Source organism: Capsella rubella, unplaced genomic scaffold, assembly GCF_000375325.1.
Source record: "Capsella rubella cultivar Monte Gargano unplaced genomic scaffold, Caprub1_0 scaffold_7, whole genome shotgun sequence".
NCBI lineage: Eukaryota > Viridiplantae > Streptophyta > Magnoliopsida > Brassicales > Brassicaceae > Capsella > Capsella rubella.
This window is the reverse complement of record NW_006238917.1, coordinates 6,739,742-6,760,494: the sequence shown is the minus strand read 5'-3', so window position 1 is coordinate 6,760,494 and position 20,753 is coordinate 6,739,742. Positions and strand designations below refer to the sequence as shown.

The following is a 20,753-nucleotide window of genomic DNA, read 5'->3' as shown; positions in this document are numbered from 1 at the left end:
GTTGATTACGTCCGGTCCAAGTTTTCAGATATATCATATGTATTTCTTGTTACAAATAGCATAGCATAGATTTTATAAGCCCATTTACAATAGCATATATATAATATTACAACGAAATAAGTTTCAAACTAATATCCAATACCACCAGTTGATTTACGCATGAAGATAAACATGTCATTTTCAACGAGGATATAGATCGGTGATCGTGGAGTCGTCAACAGACCAAGGAACAGATCTGCTTTTAAAAGATTGTTCTGAATTAATCAGGCCTTCTTTGGATCTACTCTGAAAGAAAAGCCCTGGTTCCTTAGGCACCGGTAAAGTCACGGTGTTACTAGTGAGCATTAGAACGATGGCTGATAAGGTTGGACGGTCTACAGGATCTTCTTGAACACATAAAAGACCGATATGGATACATCTAACCAACTCATCCCTTTGGCAATTATGTATAATAACCGGATCCACAAGGTCTAACGGTGTCCCATTTCTCCAAAGCCTCCAAGCCTAGAATATTAGCCAATCATTCAATACTTAAATTTTTTTTTGTAAGAGAAGTGATATGAAACTCGACTAACTCTAAACTTACATATGAGAGCAAGTCATGTGCGCCATCTGTTTGGTAGAAGCTACTATTCTTCTTGCCACTTATTATCTCAAGTACTGACACTCCAAAGCTATATACATCCGATTTTATCGAATACTGACCTTGCATCGCATACTCTGGAGCCATGTACCCACTGAAACACAAAAAAATTGAAGTATTTGGAAAAAAATGTCCATCAAACATATATGTGGAGTGAAGGGGAAGACATACTAGGTTCCAACTATCCTGTTTGTGTTCTCTGCGGAGTGGTCCATTCCAAATATCCTTGCCATTCCAAAATCAGCGATTTTTGGATTCATATCTGCGTCTAGGAGAATGTTACTCGCTTTGAGGTCACGGTGTATGATTGTGAGCTGTGAATCTTGATGGAGATATAGAATTCCTCTAGCAATTCCTCCAATAATCTTGTAACGTCGAGTCCAGTCCAGCTCACCTTGCTTTGAAGGATCTGTGCACGTTCATATATTACCATTACTTCTACATATCTGAAACCACCAGCTTCCAAGAAATGGCTAGAAAACCATTGAAACAAAGCATTGAATGATACTGACCGAACAGGAAGCTATCGAGGCTTTTGTTGGGCACAAACTCGTAGACTAGTATTCTTTCTTCTCCTTCTAAACAAAACCCGAGAAGCCTAACCAGATTTCTATGCTGAAGCTTTGCAACCACTACAACTTCGTTCTTAAACTCTACTTCCCCTTGTCCTGATGTTTTCGACAGTCTCTTCACCGCAACTACAGTCCCATTTGAAAAAGTACCCTACCATTTCATTAGCATCCTCATTAGTTAAAAAAATGTGATGGCACAAGTTTCATGAAAAAAACACCCTATCTCAGGTGCTAACTAAGGAACTAATATCAATAGTACCTTGTAAACCTCGCCAAATCCACCTCGACCAATCTTGTTACTCTCTGAAAAACCATTGGTTGCAGCTTGAATTGTTTTGTAGTCAAGTTTCAGCGAGTCTGCGGTTGCTCCTTCATCTCCTTTTGCACAATGGAAAGTGTTTGTAAGATTAAGAAAATGCTGAGCATTGACCTTCAGCGAGACCCAACATAGATAATTCAACATATGAATCTTTACCATCAAATGCAGGCGCCTTATGATGAGCCTTCTTTGAAATAAAACGATAACAAGCTATGAGAAGTAGAACAACCACTATAGTAGACGCAACAATTGGTAAGACTAGTAACTTTGATTTCCCACCTTTCCCTGCTTTTCAAAGATAAAAATAGTGTCAGACAGAAGTAGAAAAAATCTAAAACCAATAAAAGGACAAAACTTGATCATACTATGATATAAAAACAGAGGAAGAAGAGAGAGCTCTGACTAGGTAGTGGAGGAGCTGAAACTGGCGGTGGTGGAGGTCTAACGGCGGTTTCGTTGTAGAATGGGCTAATATCGAATCTGGAACTACAACTCGGAAAAAGACTCCTTCCGCCAAGTTTGTTAGTGGCTAATTGATTGGTGGCTTTTTGCAGACAAGTGTAACAGTCTTGTGTTGTCAGATCGGGAGTGCACTGAACCAATCCGTACACAGTTTGGGATGCTGTGATATTGGCTTTTCTCGCATCAAATTTTCTAGAACTTACCGCGGCATAGCTGGCGGCTTGGTTCATGGTGAGTAGCAACACCTTGTTGAATAGTTGGAATTGGTTAGATGGAACATCCTTGTTGCTACTAGTGGACAGTGCACCGAGACCAACACCGTCTAGTGACACGGTGGAAAGAATATTCCGGTCAGAGTATCTGAGCATACACTCATCGTAATAGAGCACGCCTTCTCTCTGATTTGGACACAGAGTTAAGGATTCGTTTATGGAAAAAGTGACGCAGCTACGGCAAACTTCAGGGGATAAGTCTCCACGGCAGAGGAAAAGTCCGGTGACTTTGTCGGGTTCTTGTCCAGCCGTTGCGTTTTGGAATCCGGTGGTGTAAGAGGCGTTGCGGGAAGAGAGAGAGGACCAAAGGGTTTTGAGATTGGTGAAGTAAGTGCTGTTTCTAGTGAAAGTTCTCTCATCCCGACAGGCATGGCCAACATAAGTATGATTTTGAGCCCAAACAGTGGAGCTCGTGAGAGATGAGAAGACAAAAAGGAATATGAAACAGGCGTAAGCAGACATTTCTATTTGGGAAGCTAGCACTTATGAAACGGTTGATTTAGCTTCTATCTATCATTCGACTTTTCAGCTGTATAATACTATTCTAGTTGTTATACCAGCATGTTAAGAAATTTATTGTCTATAAATACAATATGAATAAATTTATAGACGATCTACAGTTTCTAATGAAGTAATGATATTTTCAAATCTTTCCAACAACGTAAAATTATCTCAATAACCATATGATGCTAATTGTACAAATTTTGGTAGCTCGTTTAGGACATTTCGTTTGGACTTTAGGATATAATATCATTATGCATAATTAAAAATTTTGATGTATGGTTCTATGTTTTTTTTTGTTTTTTGTTTTTTGTTTTTTTTTCTTGGGAGTTGATGCATGCACTAGCCCGTTTGACCACCTTTTGATTTCATAAGAGTAAGTTACTACTTACTCTATTTGTTAGTTGTTACATTTATGTTCTTCATTGTTGTATCTGAGTGTATAATTTGGAGACAGTGCTATTCCAAAAATAAAATAAAAAGGAGATTTTTGTAATAAGGAGATAAGAATTGTGAAGCAGCTAATGAGTCTTTCTGCTCTGTCTTCGTCTTTGATAATGTTGCTCTGCTTTATCTAAATTGACTAATTTTCCATTTGGTATGAATTTTTATGACTTCTCTCATACAAAATCCTTTCAATCTCTGCGTATGATATTCTGTAACGTGTATTTGTGAGTGCCACATGATCCATTCAAATAATTGCAACAATCTTTGTACCAGTACCAGCTTGAGTCAACCCAGTAAACGTTGATGAAGACACAAGGACCAACGTGTCATGGACAACTTGCAGTGGCAATATGTTGACAAAGAGGAATTGATGGACAGAAATATACATATACACATACATACACAATTGCTTCCTGTCCTAACACAAACCGCATCTGTATAATCTTGAAAATGAAACTGAAGAATCTTTTGCCACTTTTCTGGTTTTTCCTTGTTGGCTTTCCTGTTGTGTATGCACCATGCGGGAAAACAGGTTTCTTTAAACCAAATCAGCAGTATGACAAGAACCGTAGCCTTCTCCTCTCTTCTCTAGCTTCTAACGTCTCAGCTCGAGGCGGCTTCTACAATGCTTCGGTTGGACAAGGACCCGATATGGTGTATGCAGTGGGGATGTGCATCCAAGGTGCTGAACCAAAGGTTTGTTCAAACTGTATCGACCTTGCTTCTAATGAGGTGATTGAGACATGTCCCAACCAGACAGAAGGCCTCGTGTGGCCTGAAAATGGGATTCTTTGTATGGTACGTTACTCCAACCGTTCGTTTTTTGGATCACTTGAGATGCAACCAAAGTATATCCTGTACAATACTGGAGATATCAAATATAGATCTAATTTAACAAAGTTCGATACATTGTGGGAGGGCTTAACAAGTCGTATGATAGCTAGAGCTACTTCATCGTCATCTGAACAAAAGTACTATGCCGCTGAAGCAGTACCTTTGTCATCAATCCAGAATATATACGCATTAATGCAATGCACTCCATCTATATCTTTAAGAGATTGCAACATTTGTCTAAGTCAAAGTGTCAGAGACTATCAATTATGCTGTCATGGGAAGCAAGGTGGAATTGTTTACCGTCCCAGCTGTGTTTTCAGATGGGAAATTTATCCCTTTTCTCAGGCTTTTAACCTTTCTTTGACACCGTTAGCTCAACCCCCGACATCTCTCCCGCCTTCGGTAGGCCACAGGACCAACACAGTCAAGAGAGGTAAGTTGTCTGGATGTTGCCCCATGATTTAAAGATGGCTTGAAACATATCTAACCACTAGATGAATTATGTTTCTTGTTTCAACTGTCGCCTCTATCCGGGCTTGTGCAGGAATAATTGTGGCAATCGTTGTTCCCATCATTATCATCTTCTTGGTATTACTTGTTCTAGCACTTTTTACGCACAAGATCAGAAAGTCTAAACAGAAAGGAGTTTTCTTGAAGAGCTGAGCCGATCCAGACAGTTCTTTTCATTGCTCAGTGGATGATGCCTCGATCCCATGACAATATTATTTATGTAACATCATGTTAATTCTGTTCTGTCGTTATATGTTGTTAAATCATATTTCTCAAGGTTTTTTGAGTAATTTCAGTACTCTTGAAATACAATAATTATAGTTCTGTACTTAACTAAATTTATGTATTAGTATTAACATTTCAAACTAATAATACTTTATTTTAAACTAAACCAATATTAAATATTTGTATAATTTATACCATCACTGGCACTTAAGAAAGTTATGAACAATTAACTAAGAAATTCTTTCTTCACTGTCGATGTTTACTAATCTTTGTAAAGCGTTTTGTCTTCAACGAGGAGTTACATGAGTAACGGAAGCGTCGTCCATGGAATAGAGAACAGACGATCCAGTGGATGGACCTGCTCCTGATACTACTTCTTCATGTTTTCTCCGGAGGAAAAATCCAGGTGGTTGAGGAGTGGCAAGAGCGATTGAACTAGTAGTAAGCATTTGGTTGATTGCTGACATGGTTGGACGGTCTTCAGCTTCTTCTTGAACACATAACAAAGCGATATGGATGCATCTAGTAATGTCGTTTACTTGATAGTTCTCTTGAAAAGATGGATCCACGAGCTCTAGTGGTGATCCATTGCTCCATAGTCTCCAAGTCTAGTAAACATTTTAATAATTAAAATGTTGGTCATTTAAACGAAGCAAGAGATTGGAACTTTTAAGGGTACGGTGTATATACTCACATATGTAACCAAATTCCCAGCACTGTCCTTCATTTGATAGAGACTGTTGTTTTTTCTGCCGCTTATTATTTCAAGAACTAGGACCCCGAAACTGTAGACATCTGATTTCATGGAGAATTGGCCATACATCGCGTATTCTGGAGACATATAGCCACTAAGACAAAACTCAAAACTTGAGTTGATGCATGTTACAAGTCTACAAAGGCAATAAACTAGTATGGGAAAACTTACTAGGTTCCAACTACTCTCTTCGTATTGGCTTCTGTTTGATCCATACCAAAAATTCTCGCCATTCCAAAATCAGCAACTTTTGGATTCATATCATCATCTAAGAGGATGTTACTCGCTTTGAGGTCACGATGTATGATTGTAAGTCTTGAATCTTGATGAAGATAAAGAACACCTCTAGCAATTCCTTTAATGATCTCGTACCGTCTTGTCCACTCAAGTTGGCTTTTCAGTGTAGAGTCTATACCATTGCAATAACAATGTTAACAAACAGTGAATGAAGGGTCCGAATAATGAAAAATATTGTGCTAAAATGTTGTAAAACTGACCAAAGAGGAAGTAATCAAGGCCTTTGTTAGGCACAAACTCGTAGACAAGTATTTTCTCTTCTCTCTCATAACAAAATCCGAGAAGCTTGACCAGATTTTTGTGTTGAAGTTTAGCAACCACAAGTACCTCATTCTTGAACTCTCTTTCACCTTGTCCTGATGTTTTCGATAGTCTCTTCACTGCAACTTGTAATCCATTAGGAAATACGCCCTAGGAATTTGTATAATTTCATAACAAAAAAAAGGTTATGTATACTTTTTAACCGAAACTATTACCATGTATGGATCTGTTATGGAACACAAAAAACTGGTATATATACCTTGTAAACTTGTCCAAATCCGCCTTGACCAAGTTTGTTACTTTCCGAAAACTTATTTGTTGCAGCTTCAACAGCATTAAAATCAAACTGCAATGAGCCAGCAGTTGTAATATCATCTCCATCTGCCATATCATGTGTTAAGCATTAAGCTCCATAAAAAATGTCTAAGTAACAAAATACTAGTGTATTTAGAAATATTTTACCCTCATCCGCAGCTGCTGTCTCATAAGTCTTCTTCGCTCTATTTATCAAATGGAAGCTAGAAAGAACAGCAAAAAGAAGAATATAGACAGCTAGTGGCACAACAATTGCTATGATTATCACGATTGAGTTTCCGTTTTTTCCTGTATAAACCATTGATAAGACAAGACACTACATAGTTTCTTAAATCTTGAACGTCACAATAAAAAAAAAGAAAATACAAGAGAGAGAGAGAGAGAGTCACTTACCAGACTGCTGAGTAGGAGGAGGAGCTTGACTTGGCTTGGTTTCATTGTAGAGAGACATAAGCTCGTATCTTAACGTACAAGTTGGAAAGAGAAGGCTTCCTCCAGTTTTGTCACGAGGCACTTTCTTGATGGCATGTTGTAAACAGCTTGAGCAATTCTCTCTTGTCAGATCAGGTATGCACTGAGCCATTACAGAAATGTTTTCTGACGATGTGAAATTCACCTTTTTTGCATCAAATCTTCTTGAGCTATTAGCAGCCGTCTTTGAAGTTTCGTTAATTAAAGAAAGGAGTTCATCATTGAACCGAACTGATTGGTTTGCCACAATATTTTGTTGATTTATTTTCAAAATATCAGCTGTGGTTATAGGATCCAAGAGAATATCCCGGTCAGTGTATCGCAGCAAGCACTCATCGTAATGAATCAAAGCCTCCTTCTCGTTTGGACACTTATTCAGAATGTCATAGACGGCGAAATTGACGCAATCACGGCAGACTTCACGCGACAAGTCTCCCCGGCAGAGGTAAAGTCCGAAAACCATGTCCGGGTTTTGTCCTTCTGTAAGGCTTAGAAATTCATTGGAGGATGAATGATTGTGATCTTCAGAAGAAAGAGAGTACAAAAGGGTTTTGAGATTGGAAGAGTATGTGCTGTTTTTGAGGTAAATAGATCTCCCTGAAGAACATTTATGACCGACGTACTCAGGTCTAAGTTGCTGTATAGAAGGTCTCAGGCTTGTAAGGAAGATGAGAAGGAAGAGGAAATCACAAGCAGACATTTTCCAACACTTAGCCATGAATGTCTCTGTGCTTCTTTTTTTCTTTCTTTTTTTTTTCTTTTTCTTTTCTTTGGGTAATCTGATGCAAATCAAGAGGCTATATATGCTTGATAAATCTTATACACAGCTTCTTACAAGTCCACGTCAACTCTTAACTACAAAAAGGACTTCTACTTGACGTAACTTCATTCAAGCAGTTTAGATTGACTTGCATTAATTGAAATATATTTTAGATGGTTTTTTATTTTATTTTATGAATTTCATTTGCTATGTTCTAATACCTAATTTCATCTTCTTCAGTTTGTGTCAGTCACCTGAATCCTGATTAACGCAAAAACGAAAAACATAAAAAAAAAAATTATTTCTTGCATGAAAGGAAATAACTGATAGATTAATAAATTAACAAAAGAAAGCTAATTTCACAGCCATTAGTTGGCCAGTTCAATTACGTTATGATGTTCCTTAATTTATATTTCAATCTGAAAATATGTCTCATAAATGTAAATGACTCCATGCATGTTTTACATTCACGTTCTTCTTTTTTTGTTCTTTTATTGATTTGTCGTATATAAAAGTGTGGAGTAGACGATACTTTAATTTAAAAGATAAGATAATAGTTGTGAAGCAGCCAACGACTCTTCGTATTTGTGTTTTAAATTTCGTCTTAGTCGTTGATAGTGTTGCTCTGCTAGCTTTTTCCAATCGATTTGACGGGACTTTTCATTGTTTTCAATCCGTTACTATCATATTCCTCTTTCGCTTTCTTTATATTATTCTTGGTCTTAATCTTTTTGCTATCTTTTTCTAGTCGTTAATCCTTTTTTTATTGTTTTGTTCCAAATGCATGTGCATCTGCCTAGGATATTTCTATGACATTTTCGTCTTGGTGCCATATATTTGCAATTATCTTACGGTTGACTCAATTATCTTATGTGTGAGTCAACACCAATATAGATCAATTACGCTATGTAATTAGATGAGATCGATGGGTTGTGAATAATCAAAGATCCAACATGCAATCCAACGACCAATATACTACAAGAATTCAGTGATTACGACACACATAAAATATTGATTGATCTCTAAAATTCTGTGGTTTATAAATTCAGCCACGAATAACTTAAAATAATTTTGTGGCTAAACTACAGTTTGGAGCTGAATTATGTGGGATTTTTCTTTCCCTGGACTCTTTCAGCCCTTTTTTTAGCTGTATTTTGCTACTTAGCAAAACCTTGCAAAGAATTAGTAAATTACAATGGTAATTTTTTAATTAAAATGGATTCGCCTCATTTTTATGTGGATAACAGTAGCACCTAAAACTATGTGGCTCGATGCATGGCCACAACCCACAAAACTAGAAAGTAATTGCCATGCCCATTAGATCAAAACAACAAAGACGAAGAGCATAGACCGAGTCCTCATTTGATTTCCAACTCTAGCTCCGGTCTTATTGGCAGGCCCATAAACTAATCTTAATAAGAGATACGCTTACATAATAAAGCCGATTGCTTTTATTTTTTTCTAGAATTTAGTACTTTCTTGGCTTAGAAGTCTAAAACTAGGGTTTTGAATTAGCCCAACAAAAAAATAAAGAACAAGGGCTTTGGTGTTGTATTCACCGCCTCATAGAATTATATATATACACATACGGAGCCTCTAGGTTATATATTTATTACTTTCTTGCCAAAATTGTTTGCTTTTCTGAAGTTTATAGTAGTGTATTGAATAGTCGTTTCCTGTTCTTCAGATTAGTCTTCGAATACGTTTTTATTTTTGTCGTTGAGAAAACTGACGAATACTTGACGAAGGGGCAATCGATCTTAAAGAGTCTTGTGGTTGTATAACCCTAAAGTATACGTCAGAGATTAAGTTCGTGCCAAGTTTGTTTGTTTTCCCAAACTTTATAGTAGTCTTTTGAATAGTCTTTTCTTGTTCTTCAGATTTGTCTTTGAACACCGTGTTTTTTTTATATTGAGAAAAGTGACGAGTAATACTTGAGAAAGGGGCAATCGATCTAAAAGGATCTTGTGTTGTATAACCCTAAAGTATACGTCAGAGATTAACAATGCTAGGTCTTCTTCACGAAGAAGTCATGGCGGGGGTCTCATATGCCCGTATCATGCATTACGTTACGGAGCAGCGTTGCTGCCTTTACCGTTTTGTACTTGGACATGAGAACCTATATACCACCAACAATAAAGGATGTTTCAATTTTTTTTTGACATTGTAGTATTAATAAAGGATCTACTGATTGTGAAACCCTAGTGCATTAACATAGTAGAGTCTTTCTTGATGGAGAAGTCACGGCGAATGTCTCATAGTCCATGCAACGAGATGGAACTAATGACAATCTATATATTTATGAAATATTTCACATCCATATATATACATACTCATAGACAACAACCAAAAAAAAAGAAAAAACTATTGCTTTTTTTTTTAGCACGGAATTGGAACTTATTTGTGCAAAATTGAAAATTCGTTGAAGACATAATGTCGATGTTAGTTTTGACTATTAAATTCACATGCTTATTAAATTAATACATGAATCACACATTATGAAATTAATATATATGGAATCATTATGGAACGGCATCATGTGGAAAATGAAGTTATTGGACTTCTCGTGAGTAGGAAAATTATGGAAAGAGTAAAATAGTTTAACTGAAACAATAGTATAAAACAATTAGTTTGGTAAACATTAGTCTCGCTAAATAAACTAATAAAGAGTAGCATACATATTATGATATACTTCTCAACATAGGCGATACAACATTACATTATTACCTACCATACAACCCTATAGAATTTTTCCCGTATCATATGGCGAGAATGTTCTTTGAAGAAATAGTCAACAGAGATTCCAAATTTCCACCACGTCTATTCAAGAAAAAAAATATACATCTATTTTTCCTCATATTTTAGATCTATATGGTTTACTAGTAGTAATTAAGATGAAATCATGCCAATGCTAAGTTTTTATTTCTCCTTGAAAAATCCAACCGTCTATCTCTGTGCTTATATTTAAAGCTTTTTTTTTTGTCATCATTACAAATTATACGTCTCTCTTCGAGAGGGATCGGACTCGAACCCGGATCTGGTGAGAAGGCAACAGAGGTGAGAACCACTAACCCACTTGTCCTTCTCAATTTAAAGCTTATATTTATAGATTTAAATGTATTTAAATTTTGACTATTTTCTTGATACTCTATATTTTTTTTTTTAAGTAGTTTCTTAGTTTTATATAATTGTAATTACTTTATGCGTATCATTAACGGATTAGTAGGTGAACCGTGAACACAGCAAGTTGGATTGGACCCGACACAATTCAATACATGACGCCTTCTCTTACTTTGACCTTGACTTTTCCTCGTCCCTCTTCATAAAACATTTCCTCTGTTTCCTATATCGTTCGGCGCTTCCAAAAGCATCTTGATCACAACAAACACAAATCAAGAAAGCCGAATTATGTCTTCTTGCGCCTCTGTCTTCTTCCTGTTTCTCTGCTCCTTAATCAGTAGCTTCAGAGGAGCTTCTGCTCAAGATCCCACTTACGTATTCCACAGCTGTCCTAATACGACAGTTTACACAAGGAACAGCACTTACTTCACCAATCTCAGAACCCTTTTGTCCTCTCTCTCTTCCCCCAATGCCTCTTACTCCACCGGATTCCAAAACGCCACCGCCGGGCAAGCTCCCGACAGAGTCACCGGATTTTTCAATTGCCGCGGAGACGTCTCGCCGGAAGTCTGCCGTAGGTGCGTGGTCTTTGCCGTCAACGACACTTTAATTCGGTGTCCGAAGGAGAGCGAGGTCGCCCTCTATTATGATGAGTGTGTGCTTAGATACTCTAACCGGAATATTCTCTCGACCCTGATAACCACCGGTGGAGTTATCTTGGTTAACACCCAGAATGTTACACCCAACCAACGAGACCGGTTAAGCGATTTGGTTCTGCCCACTCTAAACCAAGCCCTCACCGAAGCCGAGGACAGTTCAAGAAATTTCGGTACCAGCAAAGCAAATATTACTGCGTTGCAAGATTTGTACGGACTGGTTCAGTGCACATCTGATCTGCCGAGACAAGACTGTTCGCGTTGTCTGCAGCTGATCATCAATCAAATACCTACTGATAGACTTGGGGCCAGAGTAATTACGCCGAGCTGTAGTTCAAGATACGAGCTCTACCCTTTTTACAACGAATCCGCCGTTAGAACACCACCACCTCCGCCAGCTTCTACTCCTCCGGTGTCAGCTCCTCCGCCACCTGGTCAGAGCTCTGTTTTTTTTCCTCTGTTTTGTCATGTTTCCGTGATTTCTCGAAATTGACAGAACCAAAGTAGATAAGTTTTGTTGTTATTTTGTAAGAATTTCGATTTGCTATTCGTCTACCATTGACTGATCTTAAGAAAATGATCTTTGGAAAGCAGGGAAAGGTGGGAATTCAAGTGTGTTAGTGGTAGCCATTGTTGTGCCTATAGTAGTGGTTGTTCTGCTTTTCGTATCTGGTTACTGTTTCCTTGCAAGAAGGGCAAAGAAGAGTTACGGCACCACATCTGCATTTGATGGTAAAGATTTCAAGTGATGAACGATCTGTAATGCCAATGCTGTGTTTCTTTTCCCTTCTTCTAAGACTTTAATCGTGCAACAGGAGATGATATCACAACCGCAGACTCACTGCAGCTTGATTATAGAACAATTCAAACTGCAACAGATGATTTTGCAGTGAGTAATAAGATTGGTGAAGGTGGATTTGGTGAGGTTTACAAGGTAATTACAATTCCTTAACTGCCTTGAGCTGTGTTTTATTTTTACTTAAAACTTTGTATGTTTAATGGGATGATGCTGATGAAAACAACAGGGTATTTTATCGGATGGGACTGAAGTTGCGGTGAAGAGGCTATCACAGTCATCAGGACAAGGTGAAGCAGAGTTCAAGAACGAAGTTGTTCTTGTTGCAAAGCTACAGCATAGAAATTTGGTTAGACTTCTAGGGTTTTGTCTAGATGGAGTCGAAAGGGTGCTAGTCTATGAGTATGTGCCCAACAAAAGCCTTGATTACTTCCTCTTTGGTTAGTTTTATTTAAGTCTTTGTTTCAATTGTTTTTGACACTTGGGGTTGCGACTTGCGAGCTAACTGTGATTTATGGATGTGGACAGACCCTGCTAAGCAAGGTCAGCTGGATTGGACTAGGCGGTACAAGATTATTGGTGGAGTTGCTCGAGGGATTCTGTATCTTCACCAAGATTCACGACTCACAATCATACACCGTGACCTCAAGGCGAGTAATATTCTCTTGGATGCGGATATGAATCCTAAAATTGCAGACTTTGGAATGGCTAGGATCTTTGGATTGGACCAAACTGAGGAGAATACAAACAGAATAGTTGGCACCTAGTAAGTCTACCGAGTAATTTCCCATAAGTTGAAGTTTGCTGAAAACACTTTTGCTAACATAGTTTTGTTTGGTTACAGTGGTTACATGTCTCCTGAGTATGCGATGCATGGTCAGTACTCAATGAAATCTGATATCTATAGCTTCGGAGTGTTAGTTCTTGAGATTATAAGCGGAAAGAAGATTAACAGCTTCTACCGAACAGACGGAGCACATGATTTGGTCTCATATGTAAGTTTTGAGCCAATCAAGTTCTATATTTACCTATAGTTGCAAGTGTTTGATTGATCTATTGATATTCTAGGCTTGGAAGCTGTGGAGTAACGGGACACCATTAGAACTCGTGGATCCAGCTATTGCAGATAATTTTCAAAGAAATGAAGTTGTTCGATGTGTCCATATCGGTCTTTTATGTGTTCAAGAAGATCCTGTTGAGCGTCCGACAATGTCAACCATTGTTCTGATGCTCACAAGTAACACCGTGACTTTACCCGTGCCACGACAACCAGGTCTCTTTTTTCAGAGTAGACTTGGAAAGGACCCGCTTGATACGGACCAATTTTCAACTACCAAGTCTCTTATAGGGTCTGTTGATGATGCATCGATCACAGATATATATCCTCGTTGAAGATGAATGATTACCTTTTCATGCCTGATTCCTGAATCTATTGGTGTTGATAATATGTTAAACAGTTTTGTTGTAGAATTTTTGTACTGTTATTGTAATGAATTGACGATTTCTCTCCACGAATCGAGAACTTTAGAAAGGGGCAATCAATCTAAAAGGATATTCATATACTGATTGTAAAACTCTATAGCATTAACATAGTAAAAAGATATAGTGTTTGTTAGAGCATTAACATATATAGTAAAAGGATGTACTGATCCAAAAACCCTACAGCATTAGCATAGTAAAAGGATATAGAGCTAGTGATTATAATGCCCTAGAGCATATAGAAAGAAATGTTATCAATCGGGAATTTAATAAAGTCAGAAAGAATTGGTAGAATATTTTTGTATTAGTTCTCATTATTTGTAATAACTAATAGTTTTAAAGAGAAGAAAAAATGTATAAAGTCTTTGGGAGGTAAGTCCCGCCACCTGGGTCCGAGTAGCATTGGCCACGGGGATTCGAGATTTGATATAGTTTCTTCCAATTCCAAAAGATTAGTTTTTCGGTTTACAAAACCTTTGAGATCACTTCTTAGTTATAAAAAAAGAAAAAATGTATAAAGCCAATTTTTGTGTATACACAATGGTGTTTTCCTATAATATATCGTGTTAAATTATTCTTTTAGTTATATAAATTATTTTTCAGTTCCCATTTTCTTTATATCATCTCAGTTGAGCAGTGAGCACTGAGCACAAGACGCGTTTACTTTGACCTTGACTTTTAGTCGACATTATTCACAAATACCATCCTCTCTTCTGTTTCACGCTATCTACTTTAGCGGCAGAGATGAGAACACAAAATCAATTTTTGTTACCTACATCGGGGCTTGCCAAAGCTTGATTATAAGAAACACAAATCAAGAAAGCCCAATCATGTCTTCTTGCGCCTCTGTCTTCTTCCTGTTTCTCTTCTCCTTAATCAGTAGCTTCAGAGGAGCTTCTGCTCAAGATCCCACTTACGTATTCCATAGCTGTCCTAATACGACAGTATACGCAAGTAACAGCACTTACCTCACCAATCTCAGAACCCTTTTGTCCTCTCTCTCTTCCCCCAATGCCTCTTACTCCACCGGATTCCAAAGCGCCACCGCCGGGCAAGCTCCCAACAGAGTCACAGGATTTTTCAATTGCCGCGGAGACGTCTCACCGGAAGTCTGCCGTAGCTGCGTAGCATTCTCCGTCAACGATACTTTAATTCGGTGCCCGAAGGAGAGCGAGGTCGCGCTCTATTACGATGAGTGTGTGCTTAGATACTCTAACCGGAATATTCTCTCGACCCTGATAACCAACGGTGGAGTTACAATAGTTAACACCCAGAATGTTACACCCAACCAACGAGACCGGTTAAGCGATTTGGTTCTGCCCATTCTAAACCAAGCCGCTATCGAAGCCGTGAACAGTTCAAGAAAATTCGGAGCGAGAACAGTCAATTAGAGAAGCTTATAAAAAATATCACGAACACATAAAATTTGCTAAGTTCACATACCAAAGAGGAAGTAATCGAGGCTCTTGTTGGGGACAAACTCATAAACAAGTATCTTTTCTTCTCCTTCTAGACAAAATCCGAGAAGCCTGACAAGGTTCCTATGCTGAAGTTTTGCAACAACAACCTCATTTTTGAACTCTTGTGCGCCTTGTGCTGATGTTTCCGATAGCCTTTTCACTGCAACTTCTATTCCATTAGACAAAGTACCCTACACATAATATCGATCAGTTACTAATATCAGCTTACTTTGAATCTTCATGCAAATCCAAGTTTTTCAACAGAAGTAATGAACAACCAAGTAGCCAAAGAATTGACACCTTGAAAACTTCGCCAAATCCACCTTCACCGAGCTTGTTAATCCTCGCAAATTTTCCTGTTGCAACTTCAATTGTCTTCAAATCGAATTGGATGGAGCGAACATTGGTCATACCAGCTGCATAATCATATGAAAGACACATTTTCTGATATCATATCACCAACAACAACTTATCATCATCAGAGACTGTTGTCATAAATGCTCTTAATTAGTTCCATAGACTAGATATATATCCTAAAAGCTAAGAGAGGGCAGTGAAAAGCATATGAATAACACTCACACTGGTCAAGACCAATTTCTTGATATGTTTTTCTCCTCCAGCAAAGTATAGCAGATCGCCTTGCAAGCAGTACCAAAACAATGATGATGATGATGAAGATTACTACAATGGGAACAACAATTTCCACAATAGCTTTTTTTTTGAGATTTTTCCATTTCCTGTGGAAAATGCAGTATAACCTTTGAATCTTTCAACAGTGTTTCTTGTCATATTACTCACAGCTTTGAAAGCACTTACCATTTTTTGTCGCGTTAGATTGGTCGACAGCTAAAGAAGGATGTTCCAGCGTAGGAGGAGGAGGAGAAGCCAATATTGTAATGTTATCAAAAACGTTACAGAATGGATAAAATTGCCACCGGAAGAAGCAAATTGGCCGCATAGTATAGCCTCCTATCTTGTGGCCACAGCATGACTGGTAGTCAGACACGCTTTCTCGTAGACAGTTGTCACAATCAACATTAGAAGAATCTGGTGTGCATTGCATCACAGCGTATATATTCTGGAATTTGGTGAAGGTTGCAACATCAGCTTTGTAATGGTTATTACTAGATGATGGTGTGTTCTTTGAAGCTGAGGTTGCAGAAATCATACTTAGTGTTAATCCTTCCCATATCATCTTGAACTCTGTTAAATTTGAGGTGATATCCGCAGTGAAGTAGACTACATACTTTGGTTCAAGATCGGCAGATCCTGAGAAAGAGCTGTTGGAGTAGCGCACATAACAGAGCTTTGGATCAGATGACCAAATATACCAAATATACGCAGCTATCTGATTAGGACAGCTCCCTATCAACCAGTCTGACGCATACTTGAGACAACGAGAACAGTCCTCTTGAACTGATCCTGGCATGCACATCCCTACTCCGTAGACACGGTTTGGTTCTTGTCCGATGGAGGTGTTGTAGAGGAAGCCGTTTTGTGCCGTGACATTGGAAGGAAGAGAAGCGAGGATGAGACGGCGATTTGCATCGTAAGTACCGTTGGGTCTGAAAGTCCCCTGGTCACTCGTGCATGTTTGTGCTATCTCTGAAGCAGCACGGAAGCTTATAAGGCCAAAACAGAGGATTGAGAATATAAGTCTCTGCTTCATTGTTCCTTCAAATATTATAGCTTTGTCTTAGGTTATTTAAACAGCAATTATATCATCTAACGTTTGTTGTTAATTTAAGTGATCAACCAATTTCAAAATAATGATTTCGTCAAACTGATAAACGTGTTCCTTTCCTTAAAACTAAATATCGAATCCTTAGCTTTTCGTTAAACCTAAATATTAAAACCTAAACCTAAATACTTTTTGCTTAAATAACAAGAAAGACTACTTTTTTTGTTTTTCTTCTTTTCCTTTTCCTTAGCTTTTTCTTTACACTTACAGTATTCAAAGTAGCCTCCCTGAATATTATATCCTTCAAAAAAGGAATGGATTATTAAAGAACTTTAATTTTCTTAATAGCTAAATGTACTATCAAATTTGAGTATCACTATCTTTAAAATATTATCAAAATCAAATTGAATATCTTTGTTGGGAAAAAAACATCTTTAGTTTTAAAAGACTAGTGTGTAATTATTGAAGAAGAATGGGAGTTGAGCTGTATAGACGAAAGAACTCCATTGACAAGAACTGAGGGATGAGCGAAGTGATTGATACGTTATTCACAGAATAATTAACAGATCAAGGTTTGTAGAGCGTCACTATATGAATGTTAGAAACAAGAAAATGCTAAAAGTGTACATAACTTTTGATGAGTATCTTACACGTCACAGCTCACATATACATAACTTTTGAATAATTTCAATACAGTTTATACTGAAATAAGAAAAAACATAGTTAATTATCAAACAAAGTCCAATGTAACATCATTTTCAAAGAGGATCAAGTTTCATCATTGATAGTTTGGGAATTGGACCCTAACGTAGATTGGGTGGGCGTGTCTGGAATGAGGGATGGAGGTCGCTTAGGAACAGGTAATATGAGAGAATTGCTAGTGAGCATCGACATGATTATCGAAAAGTCGGGACGATCTGTGGGATCATCTTGAACACATAGAAGCGCAATGTGGATGCATCTTGTTACTTCTTCACTCTGATAATTATCTGCAATTGCTTGGTCAACAAGGTTTAATGGTGACCCGCTTCTCCATAACCTCCAGACCTATAACACAATTCAAAGATCAATCAAAAGTTTACAGATACAGCCATATATAGTTAGATAGATCATGAGGGTTTTCTAGTTCTTTTTAAATACTCACGTATGTGACAAAGTTCTGAACCGGAGATGAGTAGCTCGTGTTCCTCTTGCCGCATATAATCTCAAGAACTAAGATTCCGTAGCTATACACATCAGATTTCATTGAGAATTGTCCTTGGTCCTTGTATTCTGGGGGCATGTAACCGCTGCAAGATCGTACATTGGTCAAGAAAAGATTCTTGAAACTTAATTTCATTAAACATAATAAGAGTATTTTACGGAGTTCCTGCTGGATTCTCAGTGTTAGCTACACTTTGGTCCATCCCAAAGATTCTTGCCGTCCCAAAATCTGCAACTTTCGCGTTCATATGAGCGTCCAAGAGGATATTAGCCGCTTTGAGGTCACGATGTATGATTGTGGGTTGTGAATCTTGGTGAAGATATAACATCCCTCTAGCAATTCCTCCAATGATCTTGTACCTCTTTTTCCAGTCTAACTCCCCTTGCTTTGTAGGGTCTGCATGTCTCATATAAACCCATTAGACGATGTGATCAAGAACTAAGCTTTCATTTGAGAGATTATAATATAGCCCTTCTTACCAAAGAGGATGTAGTCGAGACTTCTATTAGGCAAAAACTCGTAGACAATGATTCTTTCTTCTCCTTTGACGGAAAATCCGAGAAGCTTAACAAGATTTCTATGCTGAAGTTTCGCTACAAGAACAACCTCATTCTTGAACTCTTTCTTACTTTGTTCTGATTTTCTGGACAATCTCTTGACTGCAATTTCTTTTCCATCAGGCAACGTACCCTAAAAATAACATCAATCAGACGATATACATAGCTTAGTCGTTTAACTCTTTAATTCCATCTTTAATCTAGAGAAGCAAGTAGCTAAGGAAATGATACCTTGAAAACATCTCCAAATCCACCTTGACCAAGTCTGTTGCTCTCTGAAAATTTATTTGTTGCATCTTCGATCGTCTTGAATTTGTATTGCAGGGAGCGGACAGATGTAATACCAGCTACAGTTGTAATAAATGGTCTTAGTTAGTTTCCGTAGACTATATATTTGCTAAAAGCTTAGAGGCCTAATAAATAAAAAAATGAACAACACTCACTTTGATTAAGTTCAACTTCCTGATACGGTTTTCCCTTCCGAGCAAACCGGTGAGCAAGAAGTCCCAAGATGATGATGATGATGATGATGATGATGCATCCACCAACCACAACAATTGCTACAATAGTTTTCATTGAGATATTTTCACTACCTGGAGAATTAAAAACAAATTAACCATATAGCCTTTTATCTTATAGACTGAGTCTTGTGACGGTACTCAAATTCATCACTTTGCAAGGACTTACTTTTGTCTGGCGTCTTGCCCGGGTTGCCTGCGGAAGGTGGTTGTGACGCGGTCACAGGACGTCTCAGCAGAGGAGGAGGAGGAGCTGGAGCCAAAGTAATGTTATCAAAAGCCTTTGAGAATGTAAACAATTGCCACCGAAAAAAGCATATTGGCCGCATAACATAGCCTCCTGTATTATTCCCACAGCATTTCTGGTAGTCCATCACGCTTTGTCGCAAACAGTTGCCACATTCATCCGGAGATATATCTGGCGTGCATTGCATCAGTGCATATATATTCTCGAATTTTGTCAAGTTTGCATAATCAACTTTGTAATAATTATCATTGGACGATGGTGTGCTTCTTTCTGTAGAGGCTGCAGCAATCATACGAAATGTTAACTCCTCCCATCTTGTCTTGAACTCTGTTAGATCTAAGGCGATAGTTGCAGTGTTCAAGACCAAATACTGCGGTTCAATTTCCCAATAAGCTGCAGATCCGGAGAAAGAAATGTTGGAGTAGCGGACAAGGCACAACGTTGGATCAAGTGCCCAATAATACGCATCTGTCTGGTTAACACAATCCTGTATCAACCAGCCTGCCGCGCCCTTTATACAATTAGAACAGTCACTTGGACTTGATCTTGGGATGCACATACCTAATGCGTAGATTCGGTTCGGCTCTTCTCCTATGGAACCGTAGTAGAAACCATCTTGAGAAGCGGCATCTGAAGGAAGAGAAGAGAGGATTTCACGGCGGTTTGAATCGTATGTACCGTTTGGTATGAAATTCTTACGGTTCTGTATGCATGTTTGTGATAAAACAGAGGAAACACCAAAGCTTAGGAGGACAAAACAGAGGATTGATAAGAAACTCCTCTGTTTCATTTTGCCTTCAGGAATTATAGCTTTGTTTGAGTGTTTAAACATCTGTTCGTTTCTTACCAATTTAAACAGCATTTGTTGTTTCTCGGAAACTTTCTAAATGTCACAATAAGAGAGACGAAAATCTAAAATCTAAAAGTCATAAAGTCATTTTTCTCTGTTCATACAGTATTATTGTGCTTAAATCCTTTCAAATAATAACGAAGATAATGTACTAGGCCAATAGGCTGGGGTTGAGTCACCAATGCAATAACACTCATCCTCGGCCAAAGTAGTTAGCTTTCTGATAATCAATATCTTACCTTTAAAACCAATAAACATTTCAAAACACGTCGCAAATGCCATAAGGCTACTAACGAAATCGCTTAAAAGAATCCTTTAAAAATCCCCGAGGAGTCGTCGGTCTCGTGAGCCCTAACCTATTATAACCTTGCACACCATCTCCATCCGCACATAAGGGTGTGAATAATGAGCTATATAGTAAATACATACAAAGTTATACAATTAATCGTTCATCACATAGTCTTATTCCTTTTAAAAAGATTGTCGCTAATTTTTTGTCTTAGTGTTTCAGGGGTTTATTAGAAAATCCAAGTTTCTCTGAA

The 20,753-nt window shown here is 38.0% G+C and overlaps 6 protein-coding genes and 1 pseudogene across 7 annotated transcripts; 3 read left to right on the top strand and 4 right to left on the bottom strand.

Moving 5' to 3' along the window:
- Positions 1 to 46: 46 nt before the first annotated feature.
- LOC17878281 (cysteine-rich receptor-like protein kinase 10) lies at positions 47 to 2,778 on the bottom strand. Of its 2 annotated transcripts, none has more exons than XM_023778924.1 (7): positions 1,938 to 2,778; positions 1,691 to 1,822; positions 1,475 to 1,593; positions 1,156 to 1,366; positions 815 to 1,052; positions 587 to 737; positions 47 to 504 (listed from the first exon to the last, which is right to left on the bottom strand). In XM_023778924.1, exons 1-7 carry the CDS (start codon positions 2,728 to 2,730, stop codon positions 181 to 183), a joined length of 1,968 nt encoding a protein of 655 aa, XP_023634692.1. In that variant the 5' UTR covers positions 2,731 to 2,778; the 3' UTR covers positions 47 to 180. The 2 variants fall into 2 exon arrangements, with proteins under 2 accessions (XP_023634692.1, XP_006283286.1); XM_006283224.2 differs by having other exon boundaries at positions 1,691 to 1,819.
- Positions 2,779 to 3,645: 867 nt separating this feature from the next.
- LOC17880341 (cysteine-rich receptor-like protein kinase 14) lies at positions 3,646 to 4,819 on the top strand. Its single transcript, XM_006286123.2, has 2 exons — positions 3,646 to 4,483; positions 4,595 to 4,819. Exons 1-2 carry the CDS (start codon positions 3,667 to 3,669, stop codon positions 4,711 to 4,713), a joined length of 936 nt encoding a protein of 311 aa, XP_006286185.1. The 5' UTR covers positions 3,646 to 3,666; the 3' UTR covers positions 4,714 to 4,819.
- A 155-nt stretch (positions 4,820 to 4,974) lies between these two features.
- Positions 4,975 to 7,641, bottom strand: LOC17880343 (cysteine-rich receptor-like protein kinase 5). The gene is made up of 7 exons (XM_006283221.2): positions 6,806 to 7,641; positions 6,560 to 6,700; positions 6,357 to 6,478; positions 6,037 to 6,247; positions 5,711 to 5,948; positions 5,480 to 5,633; positions 4,975 to 5,393 (listed from the first exon to the last, which is right to left on the bottom strand). Exons 1-7 carry the CDS (start codon positions 7,599 to 7,601, stop codon positions 5,073 to 5,075), a joined length of 1,983 nt encoding a protein of 660 aa, XP_006283283.1. The 5' UTR covers positions 7,602 to 7,641; the 3' UTR covers positions 4,975 to 5,072.
- A 3,377-nt stretch (positions 7,642 to 11,018) lies between these two features.
- On the top strand, positions 11,019 to 13,746 carry LOC17879174 (cysteine-rich receptor-like protein kinase 10). Its single transcript, XM_006283223.2, has 7 exons — positions 11,019 to 11,853; positions 12,014 to 12,151; positions 12,235 to 12,353; positions 12,445 to 12,655; positions 12,744 to 12,981; positions 13,060 to 13,210; positions 13,284 to 13,746. Exons 1-7 carry the CDS (start codon positions 11,052 to 11,054, stop codon positions 13,605 to 13,607), a joined length of 1,983 nt encoding a protein of 660 aa, XP_006283285.1. The 5' UTR covers positions 11,019 to 11,051; the 3' UTR covers positions 13,608 to 13,746.
- Positions 13,747 to 14,473: 727 nt separating this feature from the next.
- LOC17881011 overlaps positions 14,474 to 20,753 on the top strand; it is a 49,453-nt pseudogene continuing 43,173 nt past the window's right edge.
- On the bottom strand, positions 15,063 to 16,823 carry LOC17880206 (cysteine-rich receptor-like protein kinase 11). The gene is made up of 4 exons (XM_023778934.1): positions 15,949 to 16,823; positions 15,734 to 15,891; positions 15,455 to 15,570; positions 15,063 to 15,345 (listed from the first exon to the last, which is right to left on the bottom strand). The coding sequence occupies exons 1-4, from the start codon at positions 16,821 to 16,823 to the stop codon at positions 15,130 to 15,132; spliced, it is 1,365 nt and encodes a 454-aa protein (XP_023634702.1). The 3' UTR covers positions 15,063 to 15,129.
- Positions 17,581 to 20,151, bottom strand: LOC17877859 (cysteine-rich receptor-like protein kinase 13). The gene is made up of 7 exons (XM_023778917.1): positions 19,284 to 20,151; positions 19,040 to 19,189; positions 18,828 to 18,943; positions 18,519 to 18,729; positions 18,198 to 18,435; positions 17,980 to 18,124; positions 17,581 to 17,882 (listed from the first exon to the last, which is right to left on the bottom strand). Exons 1-7 carry the CDS (start codon positions 20,149 to 20,151, stop codon positions 17,604 to 17,606), a joined length of 2,007 nt encoding a protein of 668 aa, XP_023634685.1. The 3' UTR covers positions 17,581 to 17,603.

Bases quoted from the DNA above. Each gene is read 5' to 3' on its own strand.
- LOC17878281 (XM_023778924.1), bottom strand. From the start codon at position 2,730: ATGTCTGCTTACGCCTGTTTCATATTCCTTTTTGTCTTCTCATCTCTC. The intron at 1,823-1,937 runs GTCAGAGCTCTC...ATCTTTGAAAAG, and splicing joins TTCAGCTCCTCCACTACCTA to CAGGGAAAGGTGGGAAATCA. The intron at 1,367-1,474 runs GTACTATTGATA...ATGAAATGGTAG, and splicing joins GATTTGGCGAGGTTTACAAG to GGTACTTTTTCAAATGGGAC.
- LOC17880206 (XM_023778934.1), bottom strand. From the start codon at position 16,823: ATGAAGCAGAGACTTATATTCTCAATCCTCTGTTTTGGCCTTATAAGC. The intron at 15,892-15,948 runs GTAATATGACAA...CATTTTCCACAG, and splicing joins AAGTGCTTTCAAAGCTGTGA to GAAATGGAAAAATCTCAAAA. The intron at 15,346-15,454 runs GTGTCAATTCTT...TATTATGTGTAG, and splicing joins GATTTGGCGAAGTTTTCAAG to GGTACTTTGTCTAATGGAAT.
- LOC17880343 (XM_006283221.2), bottom strand. From the start codon at position 7,601: ATGGCTAAGTGTTGGAAAATGTCTGCTTGTGATTTCCTCTTCCTTCTC. The intron at 6,701-6,805 runs GTAAGTGACTCT...TGGTTTATACAG, and splicing joins TCCTCCTACTCAGCAGTCTG to GAAAAAACGGAAACTCAATC. The intron at 6,479-6,559 runs GTAAAATATTTC...ATGATATGGCAG, and splicing joins GACAGCAGCTGCGGATGAGG to ATGGAGATGATATTACAACT.
- LOC17879174 (XM_006283223.2), top strand. From the start codon at position 11,052: ATGTCTTCTTGCGCCTCTGTCTTCTTCCTGTTTCTCTGCTCCTTAATC. The intron at 12,982-13,059 runs GTAAGTCTACCG...GTTTGGTTACAG, and splicing joins AACAGAATAGTTGGCACCTA to TGGTTACATGTCTCCTGAGT. The intron at 13,211-13,283 runs GTAAGTTTTGAG...TTGATATTCTAG, and splicing joins CACATGATTTGGTCTCATAT to GCTTGGAAGCTGTGGAGTAA.
- LOC17877859 (XM_023778917.1), bottom strand. From the start codon at position 20,151: ATGAAACAGAGGAGTTTCTTATCAATCCTCTGTTTTGTCCTCCTAAGC. The intron at 19,190-19,283 runs GTAAGTCCTTGC...TTAATTCTCCAG, and splicing joins GGGCAAGACGCCAGACAAAA to GTAGTGAAAATATCTCAATG. The intron at 18,125-18,197 runs GTAAAATACTCT...ACGATCTTGCAG, and splicing joins GAGAATCCAGCAGGAACTCC to CGGTTACATGCCCCCAGAAT.
- LOC17880341 (XM_006286123.2), top strand. From the start codon at position 3,667: ATGAAACTGAAGAATCTTTTGCCACTTTTCTGGTTTTTCCTTGTTGGC. The intron at 4,484-4,594 runs GTAAGTTGTCTG...GGGCTTGTGCAG, and splicing joins GACCAACACAGTCAAGAGAG to GAATAATTGTGGCAATCGTT.